Source organism: Myxine glutinosa, chromosome 10 (assembly GCF_964187855.1).
Source record: "Myxine glutinosa chromosome 10, kmMyxGlut1.1, whole genome shotgun sequence".
Lineage (NCBI taxonomy): Eukaryota > Metazoa > Chordata > Myxini > Myxiniformes > Myxinidae > Myxine > Myxine glutinosa.
In genome coordinates, this window is record NC_136270.1 from 4,568,315 (window position 1) to 4,586,712 (window position 18,398).

The following is an 18,398-nucleotide window of genomic DNA, read 5'->3' on the forward strand; positions in this document are numbered from 1 at the left end:
GTCTCAAATGTTGGTTATGACAAAGAAATACAAATTTGAAAACATTTTTGAATAACCACATTTTTAACAGTCCTTGTCCAGATCGAGTATCCAACTTGTGCAAAAAGGAAATTGATCTTCTCCACAAATATTTTAGATGAACCTTCAACAAACTCAATCCTACCTCCAGACACATGGTTCCAGAAGACCGATTCTGATGGATCATACTATTACACAGCGTCGGTGCTGCTGAAGCAATTTCTTGGCAAGGGTTATATTGGGTGGTTTGGCATTGCCTTCCCAGCAGTAGTCTGGGCAGGGATTTGTAATTTGTTCAGGGTGATGGTGACAGCTCACCTACTCTTCCAGAAGGACACCGTGGGATCCTTAACGTCCACCAACTAATGCCGGCAAAGCCCGCTCAACGTCCGTCTGATGGATGGCACACAAGTTGATGAATCACCCTGCTTGTGAGACACCAGGATAGCTGGATCAGTATTCTAACACAGGCTGCACAGCTTAGAGATGAGTGTTCACAGAAGACGACATCTTTCTAATATCCCACAATATGCACACAACCTCAAAACGCACGGTCCATCAGCAACCCACTTCTGCTGAAACTCCCAAAATCCAGAATCACTGCTCACCTTCACTCATTCGTTCCTCCTTTTCCCCCACTTGTGGAACCAACTTCCACATTCTCACTACCATGTCAGATCATACCCCATCCAAAGCCATTCATTGTATTTTCTACCTCCGTTAACCCATCTTCCCCCTATGTCTTCCAAAGTTCCACAGTTTTTCCTTTCAGAGAGTTTGCTTCGGTATCCATCTTGTCCACCCACACTATGTGTCCTCCTCCACCGCTCATTCCTCCCCACACCCATGGTTTATCCAAGACTCCATCTATTTTATCCTTCATCCCTGCTGTTGGAGTTTCCCCCTCTTTCTACTGTTCCTTTTGTTCTGTTGCACCCTGATCCGTTCAGTGTTCCACCTCTTCCACGAGCCTCGACTCTGCATAACCAAAAATTATACAGCTGCCACGTTTCTTCAAACAACCCCCCCAAAAAAAAAGTTCCGGAACACTGGAAAAAACACAATCTGGAAAAAAAAAAGTATAATAATAAATCTTTGTTGTCCCATATTCAAGGAAATTATGGTTTGTTGGTTGCATCATTCTAACCTCCAAAGATCACATTATAATCATTGTTTTTGCAGAATATGCTTTAGTTCTGAGTGGTAGGAGGGAACATAAAGTGTTCAAGTGGAGAGATGGCAAAAGAGAGTTTGTTCTATTCCCAAGGCAACTGAGACCACCTTTTCCTTTTTGGAAAGAATTAGAGGCAATTACATATCAGGAAGTAAAAGTTGCTGTGGCCGAATGGTAAAAATCGCTAAATCGTAAACTGGAGGATGTGATTAAATACCAGACGAGGCCAAGATCAAAATTTATTTCTAGGCTGGCAGGATGGCATAGAGCGACGCACACGTGCCTCTAAGCAGTCGAGCACTGGGTTCGAATCCCGACCCAGCTATAAACTGTGATCCCAGTGTTTCACAGGCAAGGCAATTCATCAATGTGTGTGCCGTCCCACGGATGAACCCACCGTTTAGAGGCCATTTTTCCCCGCAAAGCGGGGGGTGGCCTTTTCGGGGACCGTGGTAGTTGTTGTTTTTTTTGGTCCCCTTTTTGAAGCAATGTTTTACGGCCGGATGCCCTTCCTGACGCCAACCCTTTTTGCCGCCTTCAATGACAAACAGGGAATTACCAGTGAACTGGTACTCAACGTCCCACGGATGGACGTCCCATATTCCAGCATTAGTTGGTGGACGTTAAAGATCCCACAGTGTCCTTCACAAAGATTCGACGAATTATTGCCAGCACCAGGGCCAAGTTCCATATTCCCAGCGTAAGTACTGTTGGGAAGGAAATGGCAAACCGCCCAATATAACCCTTGCCAAGAAACTGCTTCGACAGCACTGTCGCTCTGTAATGGAGTATGGTACATCAGAATCAGAATATATTCGGACAATATCATCTGGAAGAGGGTGGAGTGATGACGTGGCTTTGGCACTTGCACGATTGCAAAAAAACAACAAAAACAGATACAAATGTAATGTTTAACTTCCTGATATAGTTTGTCATTTTCCACAAAGCCAAGGACAGCAAGATCTGACATGATATATCTTGGGTTTATTTAGGCCTCTGCGATTTATTCTTCCAAGTAAACTTTTCCTTTCTCTTTCTCTGGTTTATCCCATTACATCCCTGCTGGGTCACACATTCTTCGACATTATACACTAACCGTTCCATTATTAGTCTAATCCAGTCTGCTCACCTCCAATCCTATGTTCCTCAGAGACCAACTCTCCCAGCAGTGTCCATCCCACCCATCTCCCTCAGCACATAAGTACCACCGCTTTATTCAATCTGTCCACAATCCACTCTATATAAAAATATAATAACCACCTTTAGAGGCCATTTTTCCCCGCAAAGCGGGGGTTGGCCTTTTTCGGGCACCGTGGTTGTTGTTGTTTTTTGGTCCCCTTTTTGAAGCAATGTTTTACGGCCGGATGCCCTTCCTGCCGCCAATCCTGTTTGTCGCCTTTTACGACAAACAGGGAATTACCAGTGAACTGGTACTCAATTAGCCGACCTCGGAAGGATGACAGGCTGAGTCAACCCCCCTGGCGTTAATTCAGCAATCGACCAGGATTCGAACCCAGGATCCTAGGATCCTAAGCCGGTACCCTCGCCGCTAGCCCAACACCAGGGATACTCTATACCAGGTAATAATCGACGCAGCCACTCTTAAAGCTCACATTACTGTTTTGTTTTCTCTGTTGCACCTTCCTTGCATTAACTTCCCAGAATGTTCATGTGAGGTAAGGGTTAAAACAACCCTGAGCAAGGTTTACAGTATGGATTGTTGACCAGGTAGTTACAGGCAGGTGGATGCTGCTGTGTTGCACATGTGTGAACAAATACATGCACAAGTACTACTGAAAAAAAGCATGATTTACTGAAGAACGCATTCATGTTAAGAATCTTAAATACTACATACTCAGATAGTGTTCAGATTAACCAAGGCCTTGCATCAAATTCTGCACAAAGTAAATGTTTGCATGACAACCTTTTCATGCTCCAGAGAATACCCAACTGCAAATTCTCAGATGAAATGCTTCCTGTAAAGGGACTGAACTTTAACCTCAAAATGGTGCAGCCAAGAAACACAGCTGGTCAATACTGCTAAATATACAGGTACAAATTGGAAGCACGAGGTGGACGATCAGAAAGGGACAACATAAAACAAATCACAACATACGCACCAAATAAAAGATTGTCAGCCAGAAAACAATTCGTTATATACCTGTGGGTTCTATTCAAATTCAAATCATAATTCACGAAAATGTATGTGAGATCGTTTTAGGTTCGAGCCCTTCGGTCGCAAAAAGCCAGCAATATCAAGTTGCATGTAATGGCAGTTGCAGGATGGTGCGACCAATCTGCACACCGATTAAGAAAAAAATGCATGGTCAGGGACGCGATGATGAGTCGCCTTTTGGGAAAGGAGTGTGATAACTTCACAACGCGAAGGTTATGCAATTTGTGTTTCACAAGGTGTTCGGAATCATCAGCAACAGGAATGTACCTGCAGGTGTCGAGTGACATTTACAGGAAAGTACATCATTCAAATTTGCTCAGACTCCATCAATCGACAGCTCATATTCGTGGAACTAGCCAATTTAATTTTATTAATTTATAATCTATTCATTTATTTAATTATCGACAAAAAAAAAAAAAAAAAAAAAAAAACAGGCGCCCAGACCTTTTGCAACGGAAATGAACCGCAAAGGATGTCCACAAGCACGTCGCCATAGTCATGCGTTGCACAATCGGTACGTGGTACAACAGCCCCTTTATTAATAGAGGGAGAGGGTAATAATAACGGGAAAAGAAAAAGGTCTCTGCACACAGACTTAAGACAATTAGAAAATATATTAATTTTCAGTTTAACAATATTAGTGCCAAAAGCAGTAAACCAGTGTTGACGTCAATTTGAATAAAGGCAATAACAAAACACCCCAAGTACCGGAGCAAATGCTTATCAAATGTTAAAGCTTATGCGGACAAGTGGAGAAAAACAGTTGCTATTATTACGAGACGATTCTCACGGCCTTTTCCAAGAAATCTGCATAAAGTTTTTGCTTATGAGAAAGCATTGCCAAATCCAAAACGCAACACCCGGGAGTCCTCAAAGCCAGAAATTCCAATCGAGAAAACATCCGGGTATTAGAAGAAAAATGCATTCCAAAACAATTCCAGTTCGGAAATTTGAACATTTTTTTTTATAGGAACAATCGGAAAACATTGAGGTGAAACACAAGGTGTGCTTTTACTCAAACAGAACACAACTACGATCACGACGTACCTTCACTTAGAGCAGAAAAGAGACATCTCGGTGTGCAAAATGCAGCTCAAAAACAGCAAATTGGTTTTTTTGTGCAAAAACATGAGAACAGACACTTGAGATTAGGGATTTAGAATAAACCGGTGAAGAACTGCTGGAGCACTGCAAAATAAAAATTTTAAATTAAAAATAAACTTGCAAAATCGATCTCAAATTGACAGGAAGCTGTGCAAGGCAATACTAACCAATTAAAACCACTGGAAGTGGAGAGACGCTTGAAATGTAAGAACCCATACTAAAGTAGTTGTCAGGCACGTTAAAGACAATTTAAAATATTAAAATGCAGGTGCTGCTCAAATCTTGGTTGCCTTCAAGCGAAAAGCATGAAAGCGATAGTACTAGCAATTTGCCATCGGTCATGCCATCGATGACCTAAATGGGATCCAAGAGCAGTTGAACACCATGTCAAGAAAAAAAAACAGTGCAAAACACAGCACAATCAAACAGCTTCAGGACAAAGGCCCATTTCGATATCAAAACACCCCATTAGGTAGCCCTTGGAAAAATATTGAAATCTCTCAAGATAATCAAAACAAATTTAAACGATTGTGATTGAAAAATTAGGTTGCCAATAAACAGATCTGTCCCCAAAACTGGCATGTTTAGAAAACAGAGGGGAAGAAAAAGAAGAAAACAAAAGCAATTAAAAAATTGGCTGAAAAGAAATTATCATGACGGTGTTAAAAGCTTCACATGTCAACGAAGAAAGCTATTGTTGTGTGCATGAAAGGTGCGGGGCCCCGGTAGTGTCCAGGTGTTCTGGTAGGCACCAACGAATTTGTCCCGTCAGCTTTACCTTGGTGGAACATACCTTTGTGGGTATACACGCGACGTCACACATAATCAAGTAGTTTTTAGCCACACAGATTCCCATGAGCCTGTGTTATCGTATTGACTTCCCCCTGTCCCCCACACCCACCCCACCCCTCCTTTTTATGATTATAAAAGCTTTCACCTCTACCCCTAATTCACAACAGACTATCAAACCCCACTATGCACATGCTGCAGGAGGAGAGCTAGTGTGGACAGAGATCAGGATTAACTTACAGAAAGAGAGAGATCGTATAGGACCGTCAAATTAGAGGACATCAGAAGAGAGTGCAGTGATGGAGCAGACAATTAGAGAGAGTGGGAATCTCCCCCCCCCCCCCCCCCGCCCCATTGCATTCCACTGCCCGGCTGAAAGATTTATTTATTTATTTGCAACCTCATCTATCGTGATCCAATACCTTTGCTCTTGCCAGGCTTGCAGCCATCCAGCCATCGGCACACCTTAAAGATCACGTGTACCGTGTTGTCTTGTCAATGCTCCATCACAGTTTTGTGCCCTTATCAATCGTAGTGTTTATATACGAGTAGTTTATTGTAGTAGTAGTAGTAGTAGTAGTCGTTTATTTTTTCTCATTTTTGAACTTAAGGTTATAAATTGTCTGTCATTAAAACCGTCAATAAAATTACTAACGCAGTGGAACATTTTCTCTTCCCGCCATCAGGCCGTTAGGAAAAGTGGAAGCCTGTGGGAAAGCAGGTTTTCATTTTCCATGTCTCATGTGCATGGGTTAGGATGAGCGAAGATTCCCACACCGTGTGCGCACGACAATATCTTAAAATATCTTGCAGTGTTCCCAAAAGGCGTACCATGACAAATACACGTACCATGCTGCTACAGAATAGAAAGTGACAATACAGATGTTAATGAAGAAGAAACCGTACCTTTTTCGAATATTACTTTTTACACATGATTCACGTACCAAACGATGTGTGTACCCAATAGGTATGTACCTAACGTACCATGGAATGATCCATGTACCAAACTAGTTACTAGCAGCAAATCACACGCAATGGAGTGACAGCAATTCCATGAGTCTTCCTCCGTTAGTACCATTTAAGACAACTCCATCCATGTTTTGGATTCTGCAAACTCCTTTGCTATTTAAGGCCAATTACCTGCTGTTTTCTTTACAAAATTAAAAAATAAAAACCTTAAATTATATGAATGGACTACCAGTTTAGTAAAAGTTCTGACATTAGCAATTTGTTTACCACAAAATAAATGTGTTCAGAAGGCAGATCAGGAAGAAGCAGTGAAATGTAGCTAAAGATAGAAGTTTAAAAGGTACGCCCCGAGCTGAGAATCTTTTGAGGTTCTTCTATGCAGCATTATGACAGCACCCAGCTCAATGGTACCCAAGCTGGCTCATGCTCCGACCGATGCAACGCACACTGCAGCTCCTCAAATGTGGTGTCCATCTGATCGATGATGAGTACAAGGTCAAACAAATGACCATATTGTGCTTCCATGTGCTCTGCCACAGAGATCATCTCCTGCAGGTCCTCATCCTGCGAAGCAAGCATAGAGGGCATGTCATCATCACAGAAAGTAAATCTCGACCCAAAAAGTAGCATGACAGGTGAAACGGCTGTTCGGGTTGCATTATCGTGAGTTCTTTTGGTTTAAAGCTTTAGCTTAAGCTTAAACTTTAGCTAAAGGACCAGGGTTAGCAAATTAGATTTTGTTCCTTTTGCATTGGTACAAGTTAAAGCCATGATGCAGTTAAGGTTTGTAATGTAGGTTCGGGCCTTTTCCGAGTTCAACTCAAAAACGCGGCATTTGCAGTCAGTGGCCTGAGGTCACTTGTTCAGTCATTATTGAACTTTAACTAACTGGTGCTAGTTTGCATCAGTCAAGCCGTGCTTTCTGGTTTGTGATTCTTGGCACAAGGTAAACCTTTATTGTTTTGCTTTTTCATTATTCACTTCCCGGGATGAGAGTGACACTGCTTGCATGCTGTATTTAGTTACCAAACACAAGTTCCCCTGATGATAGACTGGTAAATGTCAAATGACCTAGTAAAATGACAGCAAAACAGTGGGCCATTTGCAACTGCAAAACAATCAAAGCGTTCAAATAAACTTTCAAGCCTCTTCCCAAATAAACCTTCTTCACAATCATTGGAATCTCCCGTGATGAAGCTATCTCCGAGGGCCTTTCACACACTCACCGCAGACAGGTAGGTGGTCTTTCTGTCTTCTACCGACTCCTCTCCGGCCTTGCTCCCCCAGCTCTCTCTGTGCTCTGTCCCCCAAATATTCCTACAGGTCGCACAAGATCTGCCAGCAACCCTCTGATGGTTAAACTGCTGAAATCTCGCCTCTCTGCTCACCTTCACTCTTTCATTCCTCTTTTCTCCCGCCTCTGGAACAAACTCCTACACTCCCTTCAATCCCACTCATCCCTCCAGGTCTTTAAAACAGCTGTTCACCACCATCTCTTATCTTTCCCCATCCAAAACCTTGATCTTTTCTACCCCCACTAATTCACCCCAGATCCACCTTGTTTGAAATTCCAACTTCTTTCCTGGAAGTCCCGGCAGTGTCCATATGTTTTATACCTCTCCCACTCCCCTTCCCATGCCTCCCCCCCCCAAAGCCCTCTCCCTCCCACAGATCTCTCGATGTCCCTGCTCTCAGATGTTGTGTTTGCGTTCCTCCCCCTCTCGCCCCATCTTGTCTACCGCTCCCCATGTTATATGTTTTATGTGTCGGGTTGTCTTTCTGTGTGATTAATGTTAGCTCCTTCACGAGCCTCGATCTTGTAACCAAAAAAAAAAAACCTGATCGAAGGAAAGCTCGATAGTCATTGAAAATAAACCCCAGTGTTGCAGGTGACCTTCCTCTGCTCCTTTTACCCATATATTACACTCACCAAGAAAGTATGACAAGCAGCTTTGCCATCATCAGTCGGAGCAAGGGTTTGCGTCTCCCTCATTTTCTCCATCCCTGGTGGCCTTACAAACACGACGTAGGGTTTGAAATCAGTGGTACGCACTGCCTTGATGGCCTTTCATGGGAAGGGAAGGGGCACGAGGAGAAAATTATCTTTATCATCCACACATGGTAAACCTCCAAAAGCATTAGGGCAACAAAACAATGACATTCCACCATAGCATTACCCAAAAAGTAAAATAAGTGATATATTTCACCTTTAATACAGTTTGAACTGGCAGTTATAGAGCTTAACCAACCAGTGCACATTGAGTGTTATCAATTTCTCCAGAATGGTGCCTCCTTGTATTTCTTACGTCGGTATTCAGGAATAGTAACATCACAACACTAACAGTCAAAACTTGCAAAACGCCCGTTAACCCTCTGGAGAATGATGCTGCACAGCGACACCATTCTGAGATTCTGAGACCTCTCATTGACAATGTCATGCCATTAATCAGAGATCGCTTTCATAGCCCTTGTACGATATAAAATTTGAGAAGTGTGGGTTTGTTGGACTTCCATGCATTCCTAAACCGCTGGACAGAGCGAGTTGAAAACTGGTCGTTGTACTACTGTTTTAGCGGGGGTGGGGGGAGATCATAGTTCGGGGGTTTCGGGAGGACCCCGATGCCCTATGTGAATGTGCATCGTATAGCGCCACCTGGTGGAAGTGTGTCGCAAGTCGTATATCATACAGCAGGGGTGTGAACCAGTCTCAGGACGGGTTCTTTGCTCGTATAATAAAATGACAAATAAGAAGCACAACCAACAAATGGGAATTACATTCAAATAGTTTTTTTTAACGGTTTCAAAAAAGTTCTAACACTAAAGCAAGTAACACGGATTTCACTCATTGCAACAGATTGTTTTTGGAGGGAAATTCCATTTAAATGAGAAAGTTTCGACTCAGCATAGTAAATAGTGAAGTACAAAGGTTTTTTGGGGAGGACATTCTCAAAATATGTAGACCCTTCGTGCCAAAATTAAGCAAACCAGCTCCACCCCTCAATGGCAGCCTGTTTATTGAGGAGGGGAAGTAGGAAAGGTTGCTCCAAATTAATCCAAACCGAGGGAAAAATAATAATACTGCCACAATTTAGCTCTTTCAACCAGCACAATAAAAGGCTTCCTTTTACTTTTGTATCATGGTATTCTTTTTACCTCAGGCTTCTCGCTGGTATGTAGGTATATGTTATGTATATATATATATTGTAGTGTCAGCCCCGGCGGTTATCACCGCTGGATGACGAATAGCCGTAACAGTCCTCAATTCCGAGGTGCGTAGCCAAAACTGGCGGTTGGTCTGTCGCGCGCGAGTGAGGGGACCAAAGTGCTTACCTGGACGGAGCTCACGGGTTGATTCCCTAATCCAACACCATGCAAACAAGACAAGGAAAATCAACAATAACGGTTTAATGAAAATAAATGCAATGCGATAAAAATGAAAGGTGAGGTAAAACGAATCCTAATTTGAGACGTGGCCATCAGACACAATTACACAACAGGGGAATGATAAAATAAAATAAATTGTTTCTTTTAGTTTTAGTCGGCCAGCACTCAGCTTGCTCTACGAGATCATTGAATGGCAATACAGGGTGGACAAGTCCAACGCTTCCCATGCCTGAGCGCCCAATATGGCGCAGAGTCGATGACGACGACACACACACAGAGCCGTCGAGCGAGCTGTGAAGACGGCTGGCTCTGGCTGTCTGTCTCTGTCTCTGTCTCTGTCTCTCTCTCTGAAGTGCCAAGAGCCCTGCAAACCGCCGCCTTATTGCTCCTCTTCACGATCGCAAAAGTTCTGAAAAGTACTCTTCCAGGTGCACACGAGACCAAAAAGCAACCGCCAGGGACAAAGGCCAGTCTGAGAGACAGCTCAAAGGACTTACTGCTCCACCCCCCCCCCCCTCCCACCTGTGAAGACGCATACACAACCATAAACCCCAGTTTCCCAACTTCATACATCGAGATGCCTCCTACGTGTTCACGGTCCATGCTACACCTCTACAATCCTATCTGTCACCAGGGTATTTCATCCTCTACCCCTACAAACATAACACTATGTGACACGCTCTGGCAAAACCAGACACTTGTCGGCATCTCTCTTCGAAGAGAAAAAGCCGAAGAGTCAAAATATGACCACGGACCAAATTGAGATTTTTATATGGATAGAAAGAGTAACTTCTCGAAATTATTATGCACCAAAACATTTTTCCAAGAAACAACAGAAAAGTTGTGAAATTCGACGAAGAATCTAAAATGTCATTCTCAAAATGTGCTCAGAAAGTCACGATTCCTGGTAAAAAAAAGACATGAAGATCGCGAAATTTCGATGTTTTACTATGAGCCATACATCGTAATTCGAAGGAGATCCCTGACATGTTTGGTATGAATGAAAAGCTCTACGTGTGCATATTCCAAATATGGATATCAAAACAACGTCATGTCAGTGTAGACCAATGAAATCTTCGTAAAAGTGCAGAGCCTTTCATGCAAATTTGTTTCCATGTGCGTAAACAACGCTCGTTATCAGGCACATGACTGTACATCTGAAGCACCATTGGCCACATGGAGCGCCACGTCACAGGAATTGTTGTTTACCAGCGAAGCTTGCGATACGAGCGACAAGAAACTCGGTGAATTCTTCGCTGTGTAGCGTTTCGTTTTTCGGTAATTTTTGAACGTGATTTTACGAGAATTTGCCAAATCGTGGATTATATCAACGGAATGTTAATGATAAAAGAGTTGCGACCATCTTACTATAATTCACCAAATGTCCGTCCGTCCATTCGAAGGTACCGCAAAAACGGCTCAACCGATCGCAAAGATATTTTGGGTGGGTATTCCTGGGACCCCTGGGAGTAAAATAGGCTATATTGTTTTTCCAAGTTTTCCAATTTTCCAATTTTCTAGTTTTTCCAAACACGATGGAATAATATTTACCGACAGGAACAGTGATTTGGCTTTTGTTGAAATTCTACAAATACTGTTTATTCTACGTACCAGGAGAGAGTAGATAGACTCCTGACAAACTCTTATGATATAAACGTGCGGCTCCGAAGTAACATGGCAGCGTGTGCAAAGCAACTGAGAAACAGGTGTAGCGGCCCCTTCCGTTTTGCAGAATTCAATCTTTTTTCAAAATGGGCGCCATGTACTGTTTAGATTTTGATGATTTGCGTGTGATATGATTCAACGGATGTTTATATGAATCGTTTAAAATTAAATAAATAGCACCGCAAAGCGGGCGTAACCCCTCAGCCCAAGCATGGTGAAAGGAAGCATTGATGATAATTTATTTGAAGCGAAGTTGTATACCAAGTAGGAACTGCAAGTAATGAAATTTTCGCCCATTAACCCATTTCACGCCCATGAACCTTCCTCTACTCAACCCCAACACACACTGCAAAAAAGAATTTAATCGGACAAGCCGTTCTGCTCGAAATTGACGGAAACCAAAAGTTGACGGAAGCCCAGATGGCTGCCATGGCGGCCATATTGAAAATCACAGCATGCCCATTTTCGAAAGGCACCTTCCTCGACTCAACCCCAACACACACTGCAAAAATGGATTTAATCGGACAAGCCATTCTGCTCGAAATTGACGGAAACCAATTTCAAGATGGCTGCCATGGCGGCCATATTGAAAATCGCAGCGCACCCATTTTCGAAAGGAACCTTCCTCTACTCAACCCCAACACACACTGCAAAAATGGATTTAATCGGACAAGCCGTTCTCCTTGAAATTGACGGAAACCAAAAGTTGACGGACGCCCGCCCGGACGACGCCCGTGACGACAATACCCCTTAGCCCATTGGGCTGAGGGGTGAAAAGCCTTCAATTTCTGATATTTTGCCTTTTCAGTTGGGGTTTCGAATTGAAGCCCCGCCCTTAGGGCGGGTACCGTTGTTCGTGCTAAATAATGCGTCATCTTGTGGTATTGGTGTACTGGAAATGACTGACATTATAGCGGAATACTTCATGCCAGGACAGCTACGGATGGGACTGAAGAGCAGGCCGACAGCGACGAGGGCAGGTTCTAACTCTTAACTTCTAAATCAATGTTTTCGGTTTAGATCAACCCGATTCATAGTATTTTATAGTCTTCTCTCATGTCACATGGGTAATTTTGGTAATAGAGAGATGTAGTCCTATCTGTCATTTTGTAACCGTGGGTTATTTTTTCAGAATATTGTGGCTGTTCTTTTTATCTCCTAACGTTAGTCATCGAGTCACAATTGACATAGTTTTAAAAATTATTGATCGGTGATCAAGAGTCGATTCCAGAAATTCCAAGGTGACACATTGTTAAAATGTAGATTCTGTGATACAGTGTACTCTGTAACGTTATTGTCTATGCCTGCATGAAGTTGCTGAGTTTGAATTGATCAGATAGATCATATCCCATGATTGAACAGTGATGATGGGAAGTTGCATTTTCCACGATAAAAAAATAATCTGAACTTATCTAGCTCTACTAACGTTCGACTCCAATGTGTAACATGTCAGAGGTTTGTCAGAGGAACGTGAATTTACCAATTCACGTTCAGACTAATGTGAATGTAGGTTCTTGCGTTAAACCCGTCTATGGCTAATCAGCTAGAAAAATGAATCTATCTTTCATCCAATCAACAAATCATCACTTACCGGAAGCATACTCAATTAAGCCCCACTGAGGACGAGACACGCTGCTTTCCCTACACAAGACAATGAGTACCGAGTCGATCCATCAATAGCTTGGTCGGCAGTGAGCATTATTAACTTTAAACATTACATGGTGACACTTAGTTAAATTAAGAAAGAATAAAGAAAATTGTGATTCTTCAAACACATTCAATCTTGAAATCCAATAAAAGATAATACAGCTTAGAGATGGAATGGCATGAAAAAATCCTTTAAATTAAGTCATAATTCATGCTTCGTTTGTAAATTCTGGCATTTTGTTTATGTTTTGTATTGTTTTTAAATTTCTTTATAATTATAATAAACAATCACATCTTTCATTTCCGGCATATACATTGTCTGACATGTCTTTATTACGTGTGGAAAGTTTCAGGTGTGTGTGGCCTTAATGGTTGATAGCGTTGCCAAGGAGTTTGTATGAGCATGTTGAGTGCACTGAACTTTGAACTGCATTGTGAACTTTGAACCTAATTATCTCCATTGTTTAAACGAAAATATAATTGTCATAAAATACCATAACTTCGTTAGTTTTCATCCAATTAATATAATGTATATGTCAAATGAAAGAGAAAAGCATGGGGAATCAGATGATATCAAAATCTCAATTTTGATTTTTGCCCCCAAATGTCTGCTTTTGCCAGAGCCAGAGCCAGTCATATGTATATATATATATATAAATATATATATATACACACACACATACTGTCGTGGCCAAAAATATTGGCACCCTTGCACTTTTTTCAAATAATGCACCATTTATTCGAAAAATGTTGAAATAAAAAAATCCCCCACATATGTATTTTCTTTGGTTTGCAGTGGAACAAAACAAAAACTAGAACGGGCACTCGGTAGAGCGCATACCTTCGCCGCAGCTACTGTTCTGTACTTGGCATGGGAGTGTAGGGAACAGAACAACAAAAATACGATTTTGACCTTTTCGTGACCTTGACCTTGACCTTTGACCCGATTGCTCCCAAAATCTAATCAAATGTGTCCCGTATAATAACCAATCATCCCACCAAATTTCATGCAATTCGGTTGAATACTTTTTGAGTTATGCGAATAACATACACACACACACACACACACAGACATACAAATAAATACACAGCGATCAAAACATAACCTTCCGCTTTTGCGAAGGTAAAAAGCTGAAAAAAATCACTAAATCTTAGCTTATTCTACACAGAAATCCTAAAATGGCCTGGACAATATTATTGGCACCTTTTAGAAGTTGTGAGAAATAATTAGATTTCAAGCAGGTGATTCTCCTCTACTTTGGAATTGAACTCACCCGTGGTGAGTTGCAGGTGCCTGCAATATAAAAATCACTAATTTGACCAGTTTGAATAGAGAAAAGGAGTCACTCCGCTGTTTTGTGTCACTGTGTGTACCGCAATGAGCATGGAGAAAAGAAAGAAAACCAGAGAATTGTTTGAGGTCAGACAAGATTGTAGCCAAGCATGGACAATATCAAGGCCACAAGTCCATCTCCAGAGACCTTGATGTTCCTGTGTCCAACGTACGCAATGTTATCAGGAAGTTTAAGGCCCATGGCACTGTAGCCAACCTCCCTGGATGTGGCCGCAAGAGAGAACTTGATCGAAGATTGCAGCAAAGGATTTTGAATGGTGGAGAAGGCACCTTGATCAACTGCCAAACAGATTCAAGCTGACCTTCAGACACAAGGTACGACATTTTCAACTCACACCATTCATCGGCAACTCAATGAAAGGGGGTTGGTTCTATGGTAGGAGACCCAGGAGGACCACACTGCTGAGAGAGGGACATAAGAAAGCCCCACTGGAGTTTGCCAAAACACACCTGAACAAGCCAAAATCATTCTGGGAGAATGTCCTGTGGACAGATGAGACCAAATTAGACCTTTTTGGTAAAGCACATCATCTCTATGTTTACAGAAAACAAAATGAAGCCTTCAAAGTAAAGAACACCTTCCCTACAGTCAAACATGGAGGAGGTTCATTGATGTTTTGGGTTTGCTGTGCTGCCTCTGGCACTGGATGCCTTGAATGTGTGCATGGCATCATTAAATCAGGAGATTACCAAGGTATTTTGAAGCGCAATGTTCAACCTAGTGTCAGAAAGCTGGGTCTCCGTCAATGGTCATGCTTCTTGCAGCAGGACAATGACCCTAAATACTTCAAAAAGCACCCAGGAATGGTTCAAGACAAAACGCTGGACTGTTCTGAAGTGGCCAGCAATGAGTCCAGATCCAAATCCCATTGAACATCTGTGGGGAGAACTGAAAACAGCAGTTGGGAGAAGGCACCCTTCAAATCTGGGAGAATTCGAGCAGTTTGCACAAGAGGAGTGGGCCAAATTGCCAGTAGAGATGTGTAGGGAGCTCATTCATGGCTATAGGAAGCGCTTGACTGCAGTTATTTTGTCCAAAGGCTGTGCTACTAAATATTAAGTTGAGGGTGTCAATAATTTTGTCAATGCCATTTCTTTTTATTTTCTGATTTAAAAGGATATACTGTATTAAGTTCCGAATCAAAATCAAAGGTTCTGTAACATTAACAGTGAAATAAAGAATTGTAGAGACCAAATACTTTCGTAAATTTCTACTTATATTTCGAGAAAATTGAGTTATTTGAAAAACGTGCAAGGGTGTGTGTGTGTGTGTGTGTGTGTGTGTGTGTGTGTGTGTGTGTGTGTGTGTGTGTGTGTGTGTGTGTGTGTGTGTGTGTGTGTGTGTGTGTGTGTGTGTGTGTCATACCATTGTTTGTTTGTTTGTTTGTTTTTTTGTTGTTGTTGTTGTTGTTGTTGTATACAAGATCGAGGCTCGTGAAAGAGCGAACATTAATCACACAGAGACAAACAGACACATAAAACAAATAACATCGGGAGTGGTAGGGGGAGAGAGGGGGAAGGACACAAACACAACATTTGAGAGCAGGGACCGAGAGACATGGAGACATCGAGAGATCTGTGGGAGGAAGAGGGCTTTGGGGGGAGGCATGTGAAGGGGGGGAGGCATGTGAAGGGGGGGGGGGGGGGAGAGGTATAAACATATGGACACTGTCAGGACTTCCAGGAAAGAAGTTGGAATTTCAAACAAGGTGGATCTGGGGTGAATTAGTGGGGGTAGAAAAGATCAAGGTTTAGGATGGGGGAAGATAAGAGATGGTGGTGAACAGCTGTTTTAAAGACCTGGAGGGAGGAGTGGGATTGAAGGGAGTGTGGGAGTTTGTTCCAGAGGCGGGAGAAAAGAGGAATGAAAGAGTGAAGGTGAGCAGAGAGCCGAGATTTCGGCAGTTTAACCATCAGAGGGTTGCTGGCAGATCTTGTGCGACCTGTAGGAATATTTGGGGGACAGAGCACAGAGAGAGCTGGGGGAGCAAGGCCGGAGAGGAGTCGGTAGAAGACAGAAAGACCACCTACCTGCCTGCGGTGAGTGAGTGAAAGGCCCTCAGAGATAGCTTCATCGCGGGAGATTCCAATGATTTTGAAAGCTTTGGATTCAACAGCGTGAAGCCGAGCCAGGTGTGAGGCAGGAGCACCAGCCCATAGGGGAGAACAGTATTCTATTGAGCTGCGGATGAAAGCCTTGTATGTGGTGAGGAGCTCAGGTGTGCCGAGGAAGGACTTCGCACGACGGAGGATGCCCAGTCGGCGACTGGCTTTGGAGGCCAGCTTGGAAATGTGGTTTTCCCAAGAAAGATCATGGCAGATAGTGAGACCCAAAAGCTTGAGCGACAGAACTTCTTGGAGAGGATTGTTGAGAAAGTAGATGGGAGGGTTGTCCAGTCGATCGTTTCAGAGAGACATAGTAAGAGAGTGAGATTTGTCAGGATTGAAAGACATGTTCCACTTGTTTGACCAGTCTGTGATTTTGTCCAGGTCTTCAGAGAGTGAGGAGGCTGCAGACTGCCGATCTGAGGGAAGAGGAATGGAGCGGCAGAGAGTGGAGTCATCAGCAAAGAGATAGAGAGGATTTTCCAGAGAGTCGGAGAGATCATTGATAAAGACCAGAAAAAGCACAGGGCCCAGCACACTGCCTTGGGGAACTCCAGCCTGAACAGGAAGGGGAGATGAGAGAAATCCATTCAGGGCCACACGTTGACTACGACCAGAGAGGAAGTCCGCAAGCCATGCATGGAGATTTCCATGGATACCATAGGAGGAGAGTTTGGTGAGCAGAGCTGGGTGCCAGACCGTATCGAAGGCACGTGATATGTCAAGGAAGACAGCTCTGATTTCCTGTTTGGCATTGAGGACCTCCATCCATTGTTGAGACAGCAGAAACAGCATGTCCAGAGTAGAGTGACCTGGTCTGAAACCAAATTGATGATCAGAGATCAAGCCATTGGAGAAGAGGAAAGATTTCATATCCGAAGCAATGATGGATTCCATGACTTTGCTGATAATTGGGAGCAGGCTGATTGGTCTGTAGTTGCAAGGATCTGTTTTTGCACCTTTTTTGTGCAAAGCGGTAATGTTAGCTGATTTCCAGGATGCTGGCAGATGACCTTGAGCAAAAGATAGGGTGAAAAGAACAGAGAGAGAGGGTGAGATAGAGCGGCAGAGCAGGATTTTAGGACCCGTGGGCTGATGCCGTCTGGTCCAGTTGCAGAATCAGAGTCAAGGTTTGACAAAAACTCCTCCACCTTGTCAGGAGAGTCCGACACAGAGTTCAGGAGCAGTTGGGTTCGACTGGGAAAGGTGGGAACAGAGAGAGATGGGTTTGGGACTTAGGATTTTGAGGCAAACACAGAGTTGAGGCATTCGGCTTTGTCACGTGCGGTCAACTGTGTGGCCATTTGAGGTAAGGGAGGGGATGGAGGGGGAACAAACACCAGAAACGGATTTGACCAGACGCCACCAGGATTTGGAGGAAGGAGACAGGTTTGAGAGTTCATTCTTGAGTGAGGAGAGATAGTGCTTCCTGGCACTCCTGAGGGTAGACACACACTTGTTCCGAGCTTGGTGGAAGGAACTGAGATTGCCTTCAGTTGGATTAGCCTTCCAAGAGGCAAAAGCAAGTTTTTTCAGGGCAACTGCCTCACCACAAGATTCAGTGTACCATGGACGGGAGGAAGGGTAAGACAACTGAAGGCGAGATGGGATAAATCTGTGCATGAGAGAGATCAGTTTGCTTTGAAAGAATTCCCAGGAAGAATTGATGTCAGAGGCAGTGGAGATGGGAGACCAATCCAGACGACTGATGGCTGCTTGAAGACCGTCCCAGTCGGCCTGAGTGAAATGCCAGACTCGTCAACGCTGAGGAGGCTCTCTGAGAATGGCCAGAGAGATGTCCACTTTGACAAGCACATGATCAGAAGAACCGATTGGAGCAGAAGAAGAGCAGCAGACATTAGCAGGGAAGTTTGTCATAACCAAGTCTAGAAGAGAAGATACTCCATTGGCTGAGATCCGGGTCAGGAAATTGACAGATTGTGTCAATCCCAGTGAGTCACAGAAGTCCTTTGCTGAGGTGCCATGACTGGTGAGAGAGGAACCCACACCCA

The 18,398-nt window shown here is 43.3% G+C and overlaps 1 protein-coding gene across 1 annotated transcript in view; it reads right to left on the reverse strand.

Annotated features, from left to right (window-relative positions):
- Positions 1 to 2,983: 2,983 nt before the first annotated feature.
- Positions 2,984 to 18,398, reverse strand: part of MPP7 (MAGUK p55 scaffold protein 7) — a 162,389-nt gene continuing 146,974 nt past the window's right edge. Inside the window, exons 16-17 of the mRNA XM_068127153.2 lie at positions 8,161 to 8,295; positions 2,984 to 6,794 (exon numbers count right to left, since the gene is read on the reverse strand). Of these exons, the coding sequence (XP_067983254.1) occupies positions 6,615 to 6,794; positions 8,161 to 8,295 (315 nt within the window). The 3' untranslated portion in view covers positions 2,984 to 6,614. The remainder of the gene's footprint in view (positions 6,795 to 8,160; positions 8,296 to 18,398) is intronic.